General features: G+C 42.8%; 1 protein-coding gene across 1 annotated transcript in view; it reads right to left on the bottom strand.

Moving 5' to 3' along the window:
• Window positions 1-1,033: 1,033 nt before the first annotated feature.
• Window positions 1,034-20,549, bottom strand: part of LOC123246791 (galectin-9-like) — a 61,483-nt gene continuing 41,967 nt past the window's right edge. The window contains 10 exon segments of the mRNA XM_044675582.1: window positions 1,034-1,546; window positions 4,741-4,903; window positions 6,379-6,467; window positions 7,299-7,340; window positions 8,434-8,475; window positions 10,351-10,389; window positions 12,201-12,296; window positions 14,279-14,389; window positions 15,125-15,326; window positions 17,754-17,845. Of these exon segments, the coding sequence (XP_044531517.1) occupies window positions 1,400-1,546; window positions 4,741-4,903; window positions 6,379-6,467; window positions 7,299-7,340; window positions 8,434-8,475; window positions 10,351-10,389; window positions 12,201-12,296; window positions 14,279-14,389; window positions 15,125-15,326; window positions 17,754-17,845 (1,023 nt within the window). The 3' untranslated portion in view covers window positions 1,034-1,399.

Here is a 20,549-nt window from a genome sequence, read left to right as displayed (position 1 = left end):
GCAAATGAGAGCCTGCAGGCCAGATGCAGCCCCCTGGAATATTCTATCCAGCTATGTGACATTATTCCTAATCTGACAAATACAATGAGTAGTTTACAATGCAATGAAACTTCAAAAGAGTTGCCTTAGAAACAGACTGACAGATGAGCATTTCCTTTCCTTTGGCCCCCTCTTTAAAAAGTTTGCCCATCACTGATATAATGTATTAATAATATGGTATATATTAATTATAACATATTAACAATATAACATTACATTAATAATATGATATAATTCTATATTAATTATATAATATATTTATATTATATTAATTATATAGTTTTTTGCATCAATTATATATTATATATTGATTATATGACATTGTCTATTATAATATATTACATTATCATTTTATAATAAACCACAAGTTCAAACTCGATACCATATAACAAACATTTATTAAGCACCTGCTGTGCACATATGACTGGTGAGGCAACAGAGAAATACAAAGTATAGGTAGAACATGGCCCCTGCCCTCAGGAGTCCAAAAACCAGAAGTTGGAGTAGAGTTGGAATGAACAAAAAAAAAAACAAAAAAAACAAATAGATACTGTTTTGTATGCCTGGAATAAACTGGTCAGAGATCAACCTAGGATGGTTGCCACCCAGGTGGAGATGGGCAGGAAGTTTTGGTTGGCTCCTGCTTATCACAGAATACTCCCTGGAGAAGGAGGGCTTTGCAAGGCATAGAGAAAGATCTTGGCATAACACGGAACTGAGAGGTCCAGAGTTTGGAGGTACCAAGAAGGGTCAAATGGGGAGTGGGGGAAAGAAGCAACTGGCACTGGGATACATCATGGATAGGGGTATTGACTCAAATTGGAAAAACTGAGGCAGGGGCTCTGCTCCATTTTGTTTTAAAACCCTTTCCTTCCATCTTAGAATCAATATTGTGTATTGGTTCCAAGACAGAAGAAGGCTAGGGAGTTAAGGGACTTGCCCAGGGTCACACAGCTAAGAAGTTCCTGAGGTCATATTTGAACTGAGGACCTCCCATCTCTAAGCCTGGCTCTCAATCCACTGAACCACTTAGCTGCCCCCTGGGGGCACCAGAGTGAGAAGAGAGGAGTGGTGAGAGGAGAACCTCCCACCCCCATCAAAATATAAAAATATCACACTGAAGGCAACAGCAACCAGGCCTGGAAGGTGAACTCAGCCCTAACTGTCCCAGGAAAGTATCCATCTTACAGGCTGGGTATATGAGAGATCCCTCCTCTGCCTTCCCCAAGAGGAGAGCGGTTTACTCCAATGTCTCTGTTCTGGGGGCAGAGAGCCTGGTGCTCTGTCTGGAGAAGTGAGGAGAGACAGGAGGGAGAGAAGAAAGGTTCAGGCTGGGATGCCTGGGTAGGGGGACCTATGGTTAGACCTGAACCTGGGTCAGCTGGATGTCTCCTGATACCTCCAGCTGGGTGATGGATTGCAGGTTCTTCATGCGATGCTTGTAATCAAACTGATGGTGCCCATTGACAGTCACCTTGAGGCAGGGGACTTCACACTTGATGTATACCTGGAGGACAAGGGGGCAATCAGAGCAACAAATGTTCAGTAAGCGCCTGCTGGGTCCCAAGGGTTCAGAGACAAGGATGCACTGTCTCTGCCATCAGGGGGCTGGCTGACAGTCTCTCAGGGGAGACTCTGTGTGCCTACATTGATACTAAAAGTGCATGCCAAGAGATGCAAGGCACCATCCCTTTACAAGGCTGCTTGCTGCTCATTTGCAAGGAGCCCTTTGTTCTCTGTGTAAGTAAGCTGAGCCAGGGAGGTAGACAGGCTTCCCTGCCGCAGAGCTCTGAGCAAGTCCTGATGGGATTATGAGGGTGACCATCCTGGATATGGGATAAATGTAATGGATTGTACATTAGATAGATGAGGAGAATTTGATCATTAGCCATAAATTAGGGCAGTTAGGTGACTCGGTGGGATAGAATCCTGACCCCAGAATAGAGAAGATCTCAGTTCAAACTTTTTTTTAAACCCTTACTTTTTGTTTTAGGAGCTATACAAGTATCTCTTCCAAGGCAGAAAGGAGAGAGGTAAGAGCTAGGCCATTAGGAGTAAGTGACTTGACCAAGGTCACACAGTTAGGAAGTGTCTAAGGCAAGATTTGAACCCAGGAATTCTGTCTCCAGGCCTAGTGCTCTATCCACTGTGCTAACTAGCTGCCCCAATAGCCTCAAACTCTTATCAACCAGGTAACTGTAGGCTAGTCACTTAACTTCTGCCTGCCTCAGTTTCCACATCTATAAAGTGGGAATAAAAATGGCACCTATTTCTCAAGGTTGTTGGGAAGATCAGATGAAATATTTGTAAAGCAATTTGCAAACTTTAAAGTATTATATAAATAATGATTGTGATTATGTGTTATTTTGAAAAAATCTAGTTAGAATGAGATCCTCATAAAAGGCCAGCCTAGGTCCTGGGCTTACAGATTTGAATCAGGATAAGGAAGGCCTTGGAGGTGATATAATCCCTTTCTAATTCAATGGAAAGAGGAATGAGGACTGAGGACCAGGTCTACAGTCAGGAGGTTTGGGGTTCAAATCTGGCCTCAGATACTTCCTAACTGTGTGACCCCAGGCAAGTTACTTAACTCTGATTGCCTAGCCCTTACCACTTTTCTGTCAAAGAACTTATACAAAGACAGAAAGTGAGGGTCTGAAAAATAATAATAAATCAATGAGAAGAATGATGGATTAAAAGAATGATAGATTCAGAGTCAGAGTGATGTGGGTTGGCAGTGGTAAATAGTGCTTTGAAATCCCTTTCTAAATGGTACTTTTGGATCTTATGCTTTTTACTATTAGCAGATATTTGCCAATTAAAATATAGACTCTAACTCTGTACATCTGAATTAATTTGAAGGACGTTATGACTTTATCCCCTTTGATAAGAGTTTATAAGGCTGAGAAATGACACCCAAGCACCCAAACAACCTTGAAAGTCTGAAAAAGAGGACATAAGAGGGAATATCATGCTGATGCACTAGAGATCTTCCAGCTGAGCCATACTACTGCCCTGGGCTTTTTCCATCACCCTGGCTTCACTATCTGTAATATCCTTGAATAAACACTATCACGTTTTAAGATGAGGGGTTCTGAGCTCCAATTCTTTAGGTGAGAACCAGTTTTGCTCTCCCACAACAAGAGGACTGGGTTTATTTTAACTCCTAATTCTCCTACTAACTGCCTGTGTACATGTGAGTAAAAATTCCTTCCCCAAGCTTTAGTTTCCTCATCTACAACAGAAGGGACTTGGCTTAGGTCACAATGATGGTGAACCTTTTACAGACCGAGTGCCCAAATTACAATTTTCACACTGCATGTGAGCCCCTCACTTTACTCCAGATAGAGGAGGGAGAAGTGTTTCCTTTGGGCTGTTGGGCAGAAGAGCAGGTGATATTCTCAGGCATGGTGGAGAGGGGAAAAGGAGCAGCCCCCCACTCTCACCCCAGCACACATGCCATAGGTTCATCAACATGGGTCTAGGAGAACACTATGATTCAACCAGACAATTGTTTTTTCATCTACAAAATGAGATAGTCAAAGTAAGGCTATTTAATTAAGTCTAAGCTTTGTTTTCTAAGTATAATTTGTTTATGTGTGTGCTTGGCTCCCTACAGTGAGGTAGCACAGGGATAGAGTGCCAAACCTCTGCCAGGAAGATCCTGGGTTCAAATCTGGCCTCAGATACTTCTTAACTTGTGATCATAAACAAATCAATTAGCCCCAAGTGCTTAGCCCTTGCTGTTCTTAGAACTAATACTAAGAGAGAAAGGAAAGCTTTTTTTTTTTTTAAATCCCATCTTGGGGAAAAAAAAGATGCCATCTGAGGCAGCAAGGTGGTTCAGTGGATAGAGAGATCATCAGGCTTGGAGACAAAAGGTCCTAGGTTTAAATGTGGCCACAGATATTTCTTAGCTGTGTGACCCTGGGCAAGTCACTTACCCCTAATTGTCTAGCCCTTATTACTCTTCTGCCTTGGAACCAACACTTAAGATCAATTCTAAAGCAGAAAGTAAGGTTTTATTAAAAAAGCATCCATCTAGATAAACACATTATTTAAAGACACCTTATTATACTTCTACATGTCCTTCATTTCAGTCTTCTTCTGAGTCTCTTGGTATCATAGAGGAGACACTGTGTTTGCTGAAAACAATGACAAAAGAGCACAAGCTCTGGTCTTACCCAGATTGGAAAGGCTTCTGTGGGTCCAGTGAGAGAGTGAGTTAAAAAGCCCACCAGTGGAGGAGCCACCTTGCTAAAGAGAGACTCATTTCAGCTTAGCTCCAGTGTGATAAATGGTCTGCTCCCAATACCTCTCGGAGGCCACTCATGTGATCTGTGCCAGTGGGGAGAGTCTAGGCTGATGAAATCTCTGATCATTGTAATACTGAAGCCATGCCAGGGCCATTCTGTTTCATTCTAGGCATAAATGACATCCCTTCTCGGGATGTGCTCCATGAACCACCTGAGCCCTTAGGTCAGTGTTTTCTTATTTCTTCTCTTCCCAGTGTAGGCATCCCTTCCTCTTACGGGTGCAGAGCTCTGGAAGGGATCTGCTCCCACCCCCGGGAAATGGAAGATTTAGTGTCTTCCATCATCCATCTCCTTCCTAGTCCACTGTTCTCTGATGGAACCTCTGGAATTCAAGGTCTACCTCCCACCCCACCGACCGAGCCCTCTCTCCCTCCTCCTGCTTTACCATGAAGGACTGGCCTCTGGTGAAGGGCATACAACCCGACAGAGCACGCTCCTCAGATCCCCACGAGCGGTTAATCTGGGTGTTCCGGACCACGGCATTCTCACAAAATCGTGGGTTCAGATGGAAGGCGATGTCATTCCCGCACTTGAGATTGATTACAAACCTGAAGGAAAGAGACAAGAAGATTTACATATATAATATGATATGCGATATATTCGATAGATGCTATTTCCTTTGATGGGATGTAAGCTCCAGGACAGGCACTGTCTCATTCTTAATGCTGACTTCCTCACAATCACCAACAAAAAATAATTTGATGAATACCAAATACCAGTTAGGCAAAAGGTGCCTAGCACCGTGGATTACAAATGGAGACATGACTCAGATCCTTTGCTCAAGGAGCTGACGATGGGGAGAAAGACCTGGGCCCCTGGCAAACTATTTTCAGGGAGAGTTTGGGGTGTTGAGGAAGGACTAACACCTCTGATGTGAAAGCTTGCCGCAGGGCTGCTCATCTTTGGTGTCTACCCAGCTCTCGCCTGTGACTCTAAGAGGCCATAGAAGGGGCAGTCATTTCTTCTTCCCTGATGTCTAGCTGGAAAATTACTTCTGTCATTCCCTTCTGTCCCTATTCAGCCAACTTGCTCTCTCCAAAATGACTAATAATCTCTCTCTCTCTCTCTCTCTCTCTCTCTCTCTCTCTTAAACCCATACTTTCTTGTCTTAGAATCAATGATGTGTATTGATTCCAAGGCAGAAGAGCAGTAAGGGACAGTGGGGGCTAAGTGACATGCCCAGGGTCACACAGCTAGGAAGTGTCTGAGGACAGGTTTGAACCTAGGACCTCCTGTCTCTAGATCTAGCTCTCAAATCACTGAGCCCCCTAGCTGCACCCCCAATAATCTCTTAAATGCCAAATCTAATGATCTTTTCCCATCCTTCATCCATCTTGATTTTTCTTCAGCTTGCGATGTTTGATCACCCTTGCCTCCTTGATATTCTCCTCTCTCTGGGTTTTTGTGATCTTACTGTCTCCTGATTCTCTTCCTGAATGTTCTTCCTCCTCATCTCTGCCTCTGGACTTCCCTGATTTCCTTCAAGTGCCAGCTAACATCCCACCTTCTATAGGAAATCCTTCCCAGCCCCCCTTAATGTTGGCTTCCTTCCTTCTGTTGATTATTTCCAAAGCATCTTCTCAGTGATGGGCAAACTTTTTAAAGAGGGACCAAAGGAAAGGAAATGCTCATCTGTCATTCTGTTTCTAAGGCAACTCTTTCCAAGTTTCATTGTATTGTATTTGCCAGATCAGGAATAATGTTGGTGGCCGGATAGAACATTTCAGGGGGCCGCATCTGGCCTGCGGGCTGTAGTTTGCCCATCGCTGCTCTATATAGTTGTTTGTACATAATAGTTTGCGTGTTGTCTCCCCATTAGATTGGAACTCCTTGAAGGCAGGGACTCTTTTTGACCTTTCTTTGCATCTGCAGTACTTAGCACAGTGCTTGGCAAAGAGCAGATGCTGAATAAAGGCTTACGACTGACTGACTAGGGATAGGGAAGAGCCACGGCTGCCCAGAGCCCACAAGAATGCTAGATAAAGAGAACGGTTAACCCTGAGAACTTGGGATGGATGCTAACCCGTTAGCAGTAGGCAGGATGGAGCCAGCTAAAAGGATTATCCTGGATGGGTAGAGCCCCCCCGGGATTGGTGTACGGAACGGTAAGGGCTGCAGAAGGAATGAGAGACAAAGCGTTAAAACAAAGTAGACATTCCTGTAGTAAGAAGGGATGTTTGAAAATGTAAACCGAAAGCTTGGGCAATGGGCAGAGGGTTTGGGATCCGTTTGGTGCCTTTGAGAAAGGTTAAGAATCTGTGATTTCGAGGACGTGGGGAAAGTCCCTCCACCAGAGCAGATGAGCACCTTTTCTGCAATTCAGAATCATAAAGCATTTCCTAGAGGTTTGTGACTTGCTCAAGGTCACCCAGACAGTGTGGATCAGAGGCTAAACTTGAACCCAGGTTTCACAGACTCCAAGACCAGCTCTCTATCCACCACCAGTGGTTCCCAAACTTTTTTGGCCGACTGCCCCCTTTCCAGAAAAAATATTACTTAGCCCCCTGGAAATTATTTTTTTTTTAAATTTTAATAGCAATGAATAGGAAAGATAAATGCACCTGTGGCCATCACCACTCCCTGGATCGCTGCAGCACCCACCAGGGGGCAGTGGTGCCCACTTGGGGAATCACTGCACCATACCATGCTGTCTCTCATTTTAGGGAAAAGGATGACAATTACAACCTCCGTAAAAAGAAAATAAAAGCCAGAGGAAGCCAGGCATATGTGCCATGAGATGACCTGAGGTCAAGATAAGGTTGGAGGACTCCCCAGGGGATAACTGGAGGGAGAGATCAGCCCCCAGTGGAGTCATTCATTCATTTCCAAGTGTGGGGCTGCCTTGGGCTTCACCCCAGAAGACCTTCTCTTAAGCCACACAGTCTAAGGCTCACGCCATCTCCCCCAGATGCCCTCCCCCAGGAGCACAAGGCAGCAACTTACATACAACGGACCAGGGAACAACGAGGTTGGAAAAAGGGGAGCCTAGAAAAGAGAAGAGATGATGGAACTACTCAGAGGCAGCGGTTCCCACAGTCCCACACGCCCATAGTGATAGACACGCTCACACACGCTCACATGCACAGACACCCAGACATACCTAGGCACACACAGACATACAGTCACACACATGCAGACACAGACCTAGACACAAAGTCACACAGAGAGGCTGTCGCACAGAGACACCCAGATATACAGCCACACACAGCGCACATACAGACACAGAATCGCATAGGGACACACAGACATACGATCACACACAGACACATGCACAAATCAATGAGTCCAACTTTTCTAGACCTCACTTTCTGCCCTGTAAAATCCCTAGCACTTAGCACAGTGCCTGGCACATAAAAGGTGCTTAATAAATATTTATGGAGTTGCTGGATTGGATTACAGAGCCTTTGAGAACCCTTCCAGTTCTAAAGTTATGATTTTGTTTATATAGCAAATAATACAGAGAACATTCCTAGGGCCCTGGCTATGTCTTCAGTCTAGCCTCAGACTCCAGATCCCAGCCTTCCTAGCTGAGTAGCCTTGATCACAAGTCCTATCTCAGAGAACTCAGTCCATTTTTTACTTTCTTTTTTTCCCCCTTACTTACTGACTTTCTTTTTTTTTTTTAAAACCCTCACCTTTTGTCTTGGAGTCAATACTGTGTATTGGTTCCAAGACAGAAGAGTGGTAAGGGTAGGCAATGGTAGTCAAGTGACTTGCCCAGGGTCACACAACTGGGAAGTGTCTGAGGTCATATTTGAACCCAGGACCTCCCGTCTCTAGGCCTGACTCTCAATCCACTGAGCCACCCAGCTGCCCCCTAACCCTTACTTTCTGCCTTAAAATTGATACAAGCATCACTTCCAAGGCAGAAGAGTGGTAAGGGCTAGACAGTCAGAGTTAAGTGACTTATCCTGGGTCACATAGTTAGGAAGTATCTGAGGTCAGAATTGAGCTCAGGACCTCCCATCTCTAGACCTGGCTTTCTATCCACTGATCTACCCAGCTGCCACTGCTCGGTCCATTTTTCACAAACAAAAAGAGGGAGACGAATGGATGGGGGTCAGCATTTGAGTCTTACACTGGGCATAGTTGAGTGGATTCCAGGGATAAACGTTTGAGTCTGAAAGGAAAAAAAAGAGAGAGAGAGAAAGCTCAATGAATCCACCAATCATGAAAATCCACTGTAGATCCCTAGAAAGTACCACCTTCCCATGTTCATCTTGAATACTCTTTAGCTAGATAAGACTGTTTCCTTTTCCACTGAGGCCTTTACCTCGGTATAAAGGAAGGGTGCTGAGAAATCTCATACCATGTCCTCTTCCCCATCATCTCACACATCTTTAGGAAATCACTTTCAGTCACCCCAATATGGCAGGATTTTTTTTTTAAACCCTTGTACTTCGGTGTATTGTCTCATAGGTGGAAGAGTGGTAAGGGTGGGCAATGGGGGTCAAGTGACTTGCCCAGGGTCACACAGTGACCTGGGAAGTGTCTGAGGCCGGATTTGAACCTAGGACCTCTCATCTCTAGGCCTGACTCTCAATCCACTGAGCTACCCAGCTGCCCCATGGCAGGATTTTTAAATCCTTCCTCCCCCATCTTTTTTGGGGAAAAAAGTCAGAATCTTTAGCTTCTTTTCAGAGGTGAGGGACAACAGAGGATATGGAACATATTCTGTTAGACTCAAGTAATGAATTGTTTATTAACTGATTTCCTTCCTCTTTTTTATTCTTTATCATTTGAGATAACTCTCTAGGCAGGAGATGGAGTTGGGATATCTCTATGGACTTAAAGGATTGGATTAGAGAGCCTTAGAAAAGAACCCTTTTATTTTTAGTGCCATGATCTTATATCTAGCAAAAGTATGTATTATGTATCATAAATTATAATTATATATGATATGTGTAATTATTATAATATATAATAACAATCTAATAATATAATATATTCTATGTCATATCCTAATACATGATACATGTAATTATAATATAATACAACAATAATAATATTTTAATATAACAATATAATATAATACATAATAATGATATGTATTCTATGTCATATCCTAATATATGATACATGTAATTATAATATAATAATACACAAGGCATTCTGTTAGATTCAGCTAGGGGAAGGAGGTAGGATAGCTTTATGAATTTACAGGTTTGGATTAGAGAGTCTTAGAGAACCTTTTCATTTTTAGAGCCATGACCTTAAATCTAGCATTATATAATTATATACTATATTATTATCACATATTATAATCACATTATACTATATTATATATAATTATATTATGTATCATATTATTATTATATAATAATACACAGAGCATTTTGTTAGACTCAGCTTGGAGATGAAATAGGATATATTTGAAAATGAAGGTGACAGGAAAACAAATTATTTAAATTCATTATAATACAAATAGTGGAGGAAGTGTGGGATGGAGAACCTCTGTCCCATGGAAAGGAAGTGAGAGTTGAGGGTGGTATTTTGGCCAAGTTGGGGGCCTGGGAATTCAGGATGGAAATAATAGTCATGAAATCTTGTGCCTAAAGAGAAAGCCAGACTCTCTAAGAAAGAGCTCTGGACTTGGAGTGAAAAGAGATCTGGGTTCAAATCTCAGTTCTGATATTTACTTATTGGCACTTAATCTCTCTGAACCTCAGTTTTCTCATCTGCAAAATAGGGATAAATAACATTTGTAAGTTCCTGACTCAGTGGGTTGTGGGAGAGGGGCCTCAAATAAGACAATGATACAAATCTGAAAGTGCTAAATGAATGATATCACTTGACCTTCAAGGACCACCCCAGAAGACCAGACGATAGGAGAAAGAATCACATTCAGGACCAAGAAAGAGAGCCCATCAATGATGCCCACTCAGGCAATTCCTGGACCAGCTCTCTGGGGACAGTCCCACTCTGGTCCTAATATGACTAAAATGAGAAAGAGGAAATAAAATAATCTGAAGAGTTAGGGAATCTAAGAACTTACGATGATGGTGCCAGCAGGAGGCCAGACTGGTTCAGGAGGCTAAAATGGAGGGAAAACAAAACAACATCATTCCTGGAGTACCAGCAGGGGCTGAACCCTGAACCCTGGCTGGTAAGAAATCAAAAATCTTGTCAAAGGTTCTTAACCTCAGGTCCACAAATGTGTATTTTTCTAAAAAAAAAAAAAATTTGATAACAGTCTTTCACTATAATTGTTTTCCTTAGCAATCCCATGCATTTTAATTATATTTATGCATTTTGCTATTATTCAACAATATTCTTTTGAGAAGAGGTCCATAGACTTCACCAGCCTGCCACCTAAGGACTCTATAGCCTTGGTTGCGGCTGGATTAAATTAGGGGTTCTTAAGCTGGGGGGCAGTCTATAGACCTTAAGAGGTCCTCAGAAAACTGGATCTTTATTTCAATAAATACATTTTCCCTTGTAGTCCTATTATTTACATTAAATATTTTTTAAACCCTTACCTTCTATCTTGGAATCAATACCATGCTAGGCAATTGGGTCAAGAGACTTGTCTAAGGTCACACAGCTAAGAAGTGTCTGAGGCTAGATTTGAACCCAGGACCTTGCATCTCTAGGCTTGGCTCTCTATCCACTGAGCCACTTAGGTACCCCTTAAATTTTTTACAAACATTATTTTGAGAATGGGTCCATAAGCTTTACCATACTAGGGCTCAGGACATATACAAAAAGATTAAGAGCCTCCCTACTGTAGGAAAGACTTTTACATGCCTCCTTTCTACTTCCCAAACTCATTTCCTTCAGAAGTACCCTGTATGTCGACTCCCACAAATCTCCCCTAATCCCAGGCTGGGTATATCCAATACCTGGAGATGCCTCTTCTCCCAGGAGAAAATCTCAGATGTTCCTCTAAATCAGAAGCCAAGGCTGTGATTTCTGGTGCATGTGTCCCTTCACCCTCCCAACAGGGTCAATGGCCCTGAGGCAGAAGGGGCCAAAGAGAGTGATTCTTAAATTGCTCTTTCATTCAAAGCAATCTCTGGTTCTTTAAAAAGCAGGGGGTGCCTTTCTTCTAAAGAAGCCTTAGAGGAATTGAAATATTCCTGGACCCTTCTGGGGTGAGGTGGTACTGGTGATCCAGGCACCTCTTCTGTTGGCCCCGAAGCCCTGGATGCTCTGAAGTTTCAAGTGTGTGTGTGTGGGGTGTCAAGTAAATAGTTGCTGACAAAATATTCATCCACCCATCATTCTAACATCCCTGAGAGACACTGACTCTTACCTTATTCTAAACTGACTTGACAGATAGTTAATTGATGTAATTGTCCTGATTGTTCAACTGTTCTGACTGATGGCTTCACTGCTCAAACTGTCCTGACTGATGGACAGTTCTGGCTGTTGGCTTTCCTGCTCAGTTTGTCCTGACTGATGGTCTGACTGGCCTCTCTGACTCCCTATTTTAAGTGATGTGACTGTCTAACTCACTGGTATGACTTATCCCAAAAGACTCCCTGTTCTTGCTGACCTAATTGTCTAATTATTCCAACTGCCCTGAGAGGTGGCCTCTCTATTTCAACTGCTCAGACTGCCCATCCAACTGTTCTCATTGCCTTGATCATCTGACCCCCTATTCTAACTGACCTGACTCTCTGTGCTAGGTGCCATGCTCTCTAATCTAGACAAAGTTCCTCTCTTCTAACTAAGAGACCGTCTGACTCCCTGTTCTAACTGATCTTGGTCCCACCTGCACTGAGCTACCTGACATGGGACCCAAGTCCTATTTTACTTGAACCAGCCAATGGTTCTGACTAGCTGGACATCCACCTGGCTCATAATGGACAGAGAGAGGGGCCAGTTCCCTCATTCACTCACTTTGGGTTCATTTCCCTTGGACCTAGGGGGATGTTGGGGTAAGAATGCACTCTGCAGGACAAAGCAGGAAGGCTGAATGGGAGCAGATTGGCTGTTCTATGTTTTTTTTTTTTAAAGAAGCATTTGGATTAGTAGGATGGACTAGCAGGGCAAAGAGAAGAACAGAAGAAAGGCAAGGCAAGGTGAAACCTGGAGGTAGGGCATAGAGCAGGATGGAGCTGAGGGAAGATCAAAGAGGTGGGAGCTCACTGGAAAATGGAGCTTGTATAAACCCAGAGGAAAAGGCAGGCAAAGAGAGCCAGGTTTGAGTGACAGCCAGGTTAGTTCAGGCAGAACTTCCCTCTCTCTTTTTTTCTTTTAAATCCTTATCTACTCTCTTAGAATCAATACTATGTACTGGTACCAAGGCAGAAGAGTAGGTTCAGGGAGAAGAGATGTACAAATGGAATAAAAACATGGACAGAAATGAGGAGAGGTAAAGACAGGGGGAGTGTAATAGAAGGTAATGCGATGGATATTATGATGATGATAAATGTGAGTCACCAGGGGCCTGGGAGCCTGTAACTAAAATGGCAGGAGATTTGGAGTTATCAGTGATGAGCAGCCTCAGCTGTGGTGCCCAGTCAATCTCTACTGCTAGCTGTAGGCTCCTTTAAGGTGTTGAGTGGGTGCCCCCTCCCTGCTGAAGTAACTGTCTTCCTATTGGGTGAGAGCAGAACCCAGCAGGAAGTGGTGCTCAACTTCCTGGTGACAATGGAGGCTTAGCTACCACTTCTCAGTAATCTCAACTCCTCAATATTCCCTCCTCTCCTCAGTCTCTTTAGCCTTAGTGATATTGAAGGAATTACAGGAATTTATTTTAAACTGGAAAGTATTTATTTTAAACTGGAAAGGGAAAACTGAGGTAAGAGGGTTCAAGGTCTTGTGAAGCTGTTGCTAGGGGTGACTGGCAAGTGTTGGCAATGAACCTAGAAGGTAAGGTCAGGCTGAAGGAACCAGCCCTCAGCCAGGGATAAACTGACTCTGCCCTGATGTTATTTGATCCACCAGCTAAACAAGATGAAGTTGTTGAGTTGTTTTAGGGATATCTCTAACCACTAGGCTACTCTAACCTGTCTTGTCCACATTCCCCAACCCACCTCGCTTCAATCCCAGGGTCCCCAAGGGGAAGTCAGGGGTAGCTGGGTGTCTGGGTGAGGTCAAGGAAATCAGAACCCAAGATTGTGCTTGCAGGGCTTTATATAGTCACAGCCCAACTGTCAGCTCCTGGGATGGCACCTGCCAGGCCAGAGTTTCATTCTGCTAATTGACAGGATTGCCCAGGGTAATATTGAAAATGCAAGAAATCCTGCATTATAGGAGACAGTCAAGAAAAATACCACCCAGGGGCACAAATAATAAAGGAGAGCAAAGAAACTGGAGGACAAACTAGGTTTAAAGAAATTCAAACTATGAGTACCCTTGAAACTCATTTCACTCAGCTCACTCATTTTACATCAAGAGAGGTGACAACAGTCAGTAAGTGGTAAGGAGGAGACCATGAGGTGAGAGATATCACATAACTTGCCTCAGATCTCAAGAGCAATAGAATAAAGATCTGAACGCAGGTCCTTTAACTCTATTACACTGCTTCCCATTGGATAGTGAAGGAGGAATAAAAATAACAACATGGATGTAGTGAGTCCGAGACATGGGGGAGAGAGTGGGAGTGGGAAGGATAGAGCCTGATTAGAGGACAGAAATGTAGTTCAGCTCAGTTCAGTTTGATTCAATTCAACCAATATTGATTAAATGCCTACTATATGCCAGCCACTCACTAGGTGACAAAAACAGAAGAGCCAAGCAAGGAAGTAAAGGAGACAGAACCCTAAAGGAAGGGAACAGGAGCTTTCCCCTTCCAAATTCAGAAGAGTGTGGCTTCAGTTGACCAAGAGAAGAGGGGGCTAAGGGGGAGAAGTGAGGAAGAGGGCTCCTCCTGGTCCATCTGTAGCCCTGAATATGTTGCTTAGTGGGATCTCAGCCTATCCTCTGGGACAAGAGATAGGACAATGGAAGAGACCCATGCCATCCATTCTGACCTGGAATCTGATGAAGGACACCATCACCATACCCTCAATTGCAATGGTGTCCACTTGCTGAAAAGGGATCCGGTGTTGGTACTGGACAAAATAACTCCCATTCACCATCACCTGCCAACAGAAAGAAGCTGCATCATCAAGAAAGCCTGTGGGACCTCAGAGGCCACAAGCATGGCTCTTGGAGATTGGATCTCCACTCCCATCCCTGCCTCTGCCACTTGACTTCATAATCATCAGGTCTCTAGTTGCTGAGAATGCCTGACATCAAGCTCCCACCCACTCTTCCTGGTCTGCCCTCTGACACCAAAGAGAAAAACTTGAATCCATCCTCAGTCTGCTAGTCTTTTCAATATTTGAAGGCAGCTGCCCTACATCTCCCAGGTGTTTCATCTAGGCGCTCAACACCTCCTTCCCTGTTGTTTCATCTGCTTGTGGCACAGACTAAAGCCTCTCCATCATCCTGGTTAGCCTCCTAGGAACACACTCCAGTTTATAGGGCCTTTTTTGAACTCTGGTGTATGGGACTAAACCCAGGACTCCAGATATAGTTGGAGCAGGGCAGAATACAATAAGACCATTGTCTGTCTCCTTTTCTCCCCCAGAAAATCTCAGCCTCTCTCAGTGCAGCTCCAGATGATTTCAGTGGCTGTATTACACCACCGATTCACACAGAGCATGTGGTCCACTAAAGCCCTCTGATTTTTTTTTTTTCAAACTGCTAGCACCAAGTCATGCTTCTTCCACATTGTACACCTGGAGCTGACTTTTTTGAATCCAGACCCTCTGACTTGTAACCCACTGTTCTTTCTCCCAAGGAAAGTGACTTACGAAGGATTCTCCCCTTACCTTGAAGGCTTCATTCTGGACCTGAAAGCGAATTTCAAAGGGCGCCCCCTTAGAGAAAGGCATCTGCATCTTCCTTTCCTCGGGCCCCCAGGAACCATTCTGCTTCGTGTTGCACACTACAAAACCGCCACTTTCAAACCGAGGATTGAAATGAAAGGCAATGTTGTTTCCGTTATACCCACACTGAAAATTCACAGAAAACCTAGTGGAGGCACCAAAAAGAATAAGACCAGTTAGTGGATGCAGCATGGTCCCCAGATGCAGAGTCTTTCCTTTCCTTGTCATTCTGGTTTGTTGTTTTGTTTCTCTTTCCTTCTTTCTTTTAGTTTTTGTAGTACTTTTCCCATTGGTATTTTATTTTATTTAAAATCCTTAACCTTCTGTCTTAGAATTGATACTAAGTATTAGTTCCAAGGCAGAAGAGTGGTAAAGGCTAGGCTATTAAGGTTTAGTGACTTACCCAGGGTCTTCCAGTTAAGAAGTGTCTGAGGTCAGATTTGAACCCTGGATCTCCCATCTCCAGACCTGAGCCACCTAGCTACCTCGGCACTTCATTTTAAATACCTGCACTTGGAAATGTTACTTCTGGTGTCCCTAAGTTCATAATCCTGTTCCTCGTGAGATGGTCAATAATTTACTGAAACCCTGGCTTCTCTACGCAGCCTACTCTGTCTGCTCTAGGCCACAGAGATGCTCTACGTGCTAGATGGAGAAGGGTGGCAGGGAGACAAATACACTGATTAGACCATGTAGAGTCTCTGCCTTCATGGAGAGTCTCCTCCAGGAGCAGCTTAAAGGAGCAGACCTGGGATTTGAACCTTGGTCTCCTAACTCCTGGTGCAGTGCTCTCCTTAGACATCACCTGTTACTTCTTAACCTTTTATGCATCTTGGGCTCCTCTGACATGCTAGTATTGAAAAATTCACGGGATTAAATGCATTTCATGCCAACGAAATCCAGTTTCACAGACCTCCTGGAATCTCCGTGAAGAGTCCCTGATCTTGTCCAATCTCTTTATTTTTCAGAGGAGGGAACTGAGGGCCAGTGAATAGATGTGGCTTTCTTGGCATCACACTGGGAATGAGTGGAAAAGCTGGGATATGAACCCAAGTCTTCTGATTCCAAACCTGGCACCCTTTGCTCTACCCCCACTGTACCACCCTTGACGCCCCTCTAATCCCACATGGGCACTTTGCCATGTTCAATAAATATTGCTTGATTGATTTAGTCACGTGTTTCATTTCCCCTGGAATCTGCTGGATTCATATTCCAGGGGAGATAACGAGTTCAATTTATTAATGAATATTTAGTAGAGACGATTCAAAATTTCAACCACATACAGTATTTGCCTTCTTTGATTTTTACAGACTAACAAGTAATGAGGCTAAGGGGTAGCGAGGTGGCTCGGTTCAGGAAGGCTCATCTTCCTGAGTACAAATCTGGCCTCAGACTCTTACTAGTTGTACGACCCTGGGCAAATTACTTATTCCTCTTTGCCTCAGTTTCCTTGAATAGAAAATGAGCTGGAGAAGGAAATGGTAAACTAGCTGTGTGACCTTGGATAAATCACTTATTCCTCTTTGCCTCAGTTTCCTTGAATAAAAAATGAGCTGGAGAAGGAAATAGTAAACTAGCTGTGTGACCTTGGATAAATCACTTACTCCTCTTTGCCTCAGTTTCCTTGAATAGAAAATGAGCTGGAGAAGGAAATGGTAAACTAGCTGTGTGACCTTGGATAAATCACTTACTCCTCTTTGCCTCAGTTTCCTTGTGTATAAAATGAGCTGGAGAAGGAAATGGTAAATGACTCCGGTATTTTTGACAAGAAGACCCCAAACAGGATCACAAAGAATTGGATACAACTGAAAAATGTCTGAACAAGAAGCTAAAGTATAATTCAGTTCTAACACGGTCAAGGATCAAAGTTTGACAGAATAATGCCATCCCTGGCTATCTCTCCATCCTGGGCATTCGCTCTAAGGTTGGACACTTGCGTAGAATGAGCACCCATCTCTTCCCTTCCATTTTTAGATTTCTTGTCTTTTTACCTCAGAGCTCAACAGAACTGTTTTTCTCCACCAGTTCATGAACCCCTCCTTTTCGCCTCATTTCTCCTCTGCCTTTATTACACCCTGTGTTGTATTTACCCAGCTCTGGGTGCATGTAGTTGCTGTGTCCCTTCTTCCCCTTATAATGTGAGCTCCTTGAGGGGAGACACCTATTACAAAAAAAATCTGTGTTTTCCCAGTTCCTTGCACAGTGCCTTGTGAATCACTAGAACTTCATTGAGCCTCTTTGAGTTGAAAAGCTTGTTTCTTGGCCACCTTAATGGTGACCAATCACTTCTCAGATAAGGTCAGGTCCAGAGACTGGGCAAGAGAATGTTGTGACTCGTTCCCCCATTTATATGGCAGCTGGGAGCCCGTATGTTGCAGAGGGCCAACTAGGATTTTGTCACAGTCCTGTGATTTTCTGACCTTTTGGCTCCTTTAGCCTCTAACATCAGGTGCAACAACTTGAAAGGACAAAGCAATGGCGAGGGGCAATTCTGGAAATGGTCCTTAGTGCTTCCACCTGCTGATGGGTCCCCAGAGATAAAGTGTATAAGAGCAAAACAAGAAACAATTACCTATTCATATTGGAGAGAAGGACTGACCCATTGACAATGACCTCATGGCCAACCTGGAGTCCACCATGAATAGGTCCACAGAAGGGAATGCACTACAAAAAGAGGAAGAGTAGAGTTGTCAATACTGGTCCTTCAAGCAAAAAATCTAGGAAGCTCCTAGCCTTCTGGGTCTGGGCTTAGAGTAAAAGTTGAGGCAGACCAAGGCTAAGCCCAAAGAAATGGCCCCCCAGGATTTTACTAAACACGGATCCTTGAGGCCACGGCTTTCTCTTCTGGATTTTTTCTGTAATCATTAAAAAATTTTTTTATTATTATGAACTTAGTGATCATTAGCAAACATGAGCCTTTCAACATAGAAACGATTAAAAAAAAAAGAAAATTGCAGATGAAACCATGAATTTCTGTTACTTACCCTTTGGTTTTTGTTTTTTTTTTTTAAGTCTATATCAAGTGTAGACTCTAAACCAGTGGTTCCCAAACTTTTTTGGCCTACCGCCCCCTTTCCAGAAAAAAATATTACTTAGCCCCCTGGAAATTAATTTTTTAAAAATTTTAATAGCAATTAATAGGAAAGATAAATGCACCTGTGGCCATCACCGCTCCTCTGGATCGCTGCAGCACCCACCAGGGGGCAGTGGTGCCCACTTTGGGAATCACTGCTTTAAATGATTCCCTCTAGCGCAAATACTAATAATATGGAAATAGGTCTTGATCAATGACACAGGTAAAACCCAGTGGAATTGCTTGTTGGCTATGGGAGGGGGGAAGGAGAGGAGGGAAAGAACATCAATCATGTAACCATGGGAAAATATTCTTAATTAATTAATTGACTACACTTTAAAAAAAGCCTACATCAGGGGCAATTAAGTGATTTAGTGGAATGATAGCCAGGTCTAGAGATGGGAAGACCAGGGTTCAAATCTGGCCTCAGACACTTACAAGCGATGTGACCTTGGACAAGTCACAACCCCTACTGTTCTTCTGCCTTAGAACCAATACAAAGTACTGATTTCAAGATAGAAGATAAGGATTAAAAAAAAAAGCCCACATGGTTGTAATAGAATTGTCCTATTTATGTTCCTTTTAGAACTTGTTTATTTTCTTCTCCCTTGTCGATTTTATTTTTTATTGTTTTCATTTTATTGTTTTTAGGAATCTAATAAAATAGGCAAATATGAATATTTCAATATACAAAGAGCAGAAAAGGGGAATTATATAGGAAACAATCATGATAGATGACTGGCTCATGCAGGGCCATCTTAGCAAACTTATCACATCACTGCATCAGAATCACACCACACTTTGAACTTCTATTATAAAAGCTTTTTTTTTTTGAAGATGTGTATTACATTTTACATGATAGTTCCATCATTAGTAACTAGGTGGTGCAGTGGTGCAGTGGATGGAGGCAGGAAGACCTGAGTTCAAATGCAGCCTCAGATACTTACTAGCTATGTGACTCTGGGCAAGTCACTTTAACCCTATTTGTCTCAGTTTCCTCATCTGAAAAATGAGTTGGAAAAGGAAATGGAAAATTATTTCAGTATCTTTGCCAAGAAAACTCTTATAAAACTATTAGGTTTATTTCCTAAGGTAATCAGGAAGAAAGGAAAAAGAAATTACATGTTCTAAAATATCTTTAGGAGCTCTCTTTGTGGTGGCAAAGAACTGGAAATTGAAGGGATGCCCATCAATTGGGAAATGACTAAACAGGTTGTGGCATATGACTCTGATGGAATACTACTGCCCTGTAAGAAATGACGAGCAGGTTAATTTTTTTTTTTAATTTTAAACCTTTTACTTCTGTGTATTGACTTATAGGTGGAAGATTGGTAAGGGTAGGTAATGGGGGTCAAGTGACTTGCCCAGGGTCACACAGCTGGGAAGCGTCTGAGGCTGGATTTGAACCCAGGACCTCCTGTCTCTAGGCCTGGCTCTCAATCCACTGAGCCACCCAGCTGCCCCCTACAATTTTTAAAAAACATGGAAAGACTTACAGGAAATTATGAAGAGTGAAAAAAGCAGAACCAAGAGAACATTATATACAGCAAAAGAAATATTATCTTATGTATGTCCACCTCCAGAGAAAGAACCAATAAACAGAAACAAGCAAGACATAATTATTCATACACATAATTTTTTGTCATATGATGCCTTCTCTAATTCAGGGACAGAGGTAAGGAAGGAAGAAGATACCCAGGAATTTTAATGTACCAAACAATTTAATCAGAGAAAAAGAAAACCCCAAATGAGGTCATAAAGAGTCAGATATGACTGAATGACTGAACAACAAAATTCCAACCCATCCATGCTTTCTCTGGGTATCCTTCTGAACTTCCTTCTGCAATCTTCTGTGAATTTTTAAATGTTTTGATGCCTCTCTTGCTTTCTTCTTTTTTTTTTTTTTACATTCCATCTCTCTGTCTCCAAGAAATCTACCCACCTCCAATAAAAGTCCTCAGTTATTTGAATGAATTTTAACTGTAATCTTCCCTGCCCAATCTCCTTTTCCAACACCTCTTTAGAGAACAAATATTTATAGCTGTTCCTAAATCAGCATCCTCAAAGTGCAGTTTGGGAACCCCTAGGGATCCCTAAAATCCTTTCAGAGGGTACATGAGAAAAACACAATTTTCATAATTTTCATAGTAATACTAATATATTTTAATTTTAAATACAATAAATATCCCTTGATACAACTCACATAAACACAAACTCTTTTTTTTTAAAACCCTTACCTTCCACCTTAGAATCTCTACTGTATATTGGTTCTAAGGCAGAAGAGCTTGTAAGGGT

This window comes from Gracilinanus agilis, chromosome 4, assembly GCF_016433145.1.
Source record: "Gracilinanus agilis isolate LMUSP501 chromosome 4, AgileGrace, whole genome shotgun sequence".
Taxonomy (NCBI): domain Eukaryota; kingdom Metazoa; phylum Chordata; class Mammalia; order Didelphimorphia; family Didelphidae; genus Gracilinanus; species Gracilinanus agilis.
This window is presented reverse-complemented; position numbering and strand designations above follow the sequence as displayed.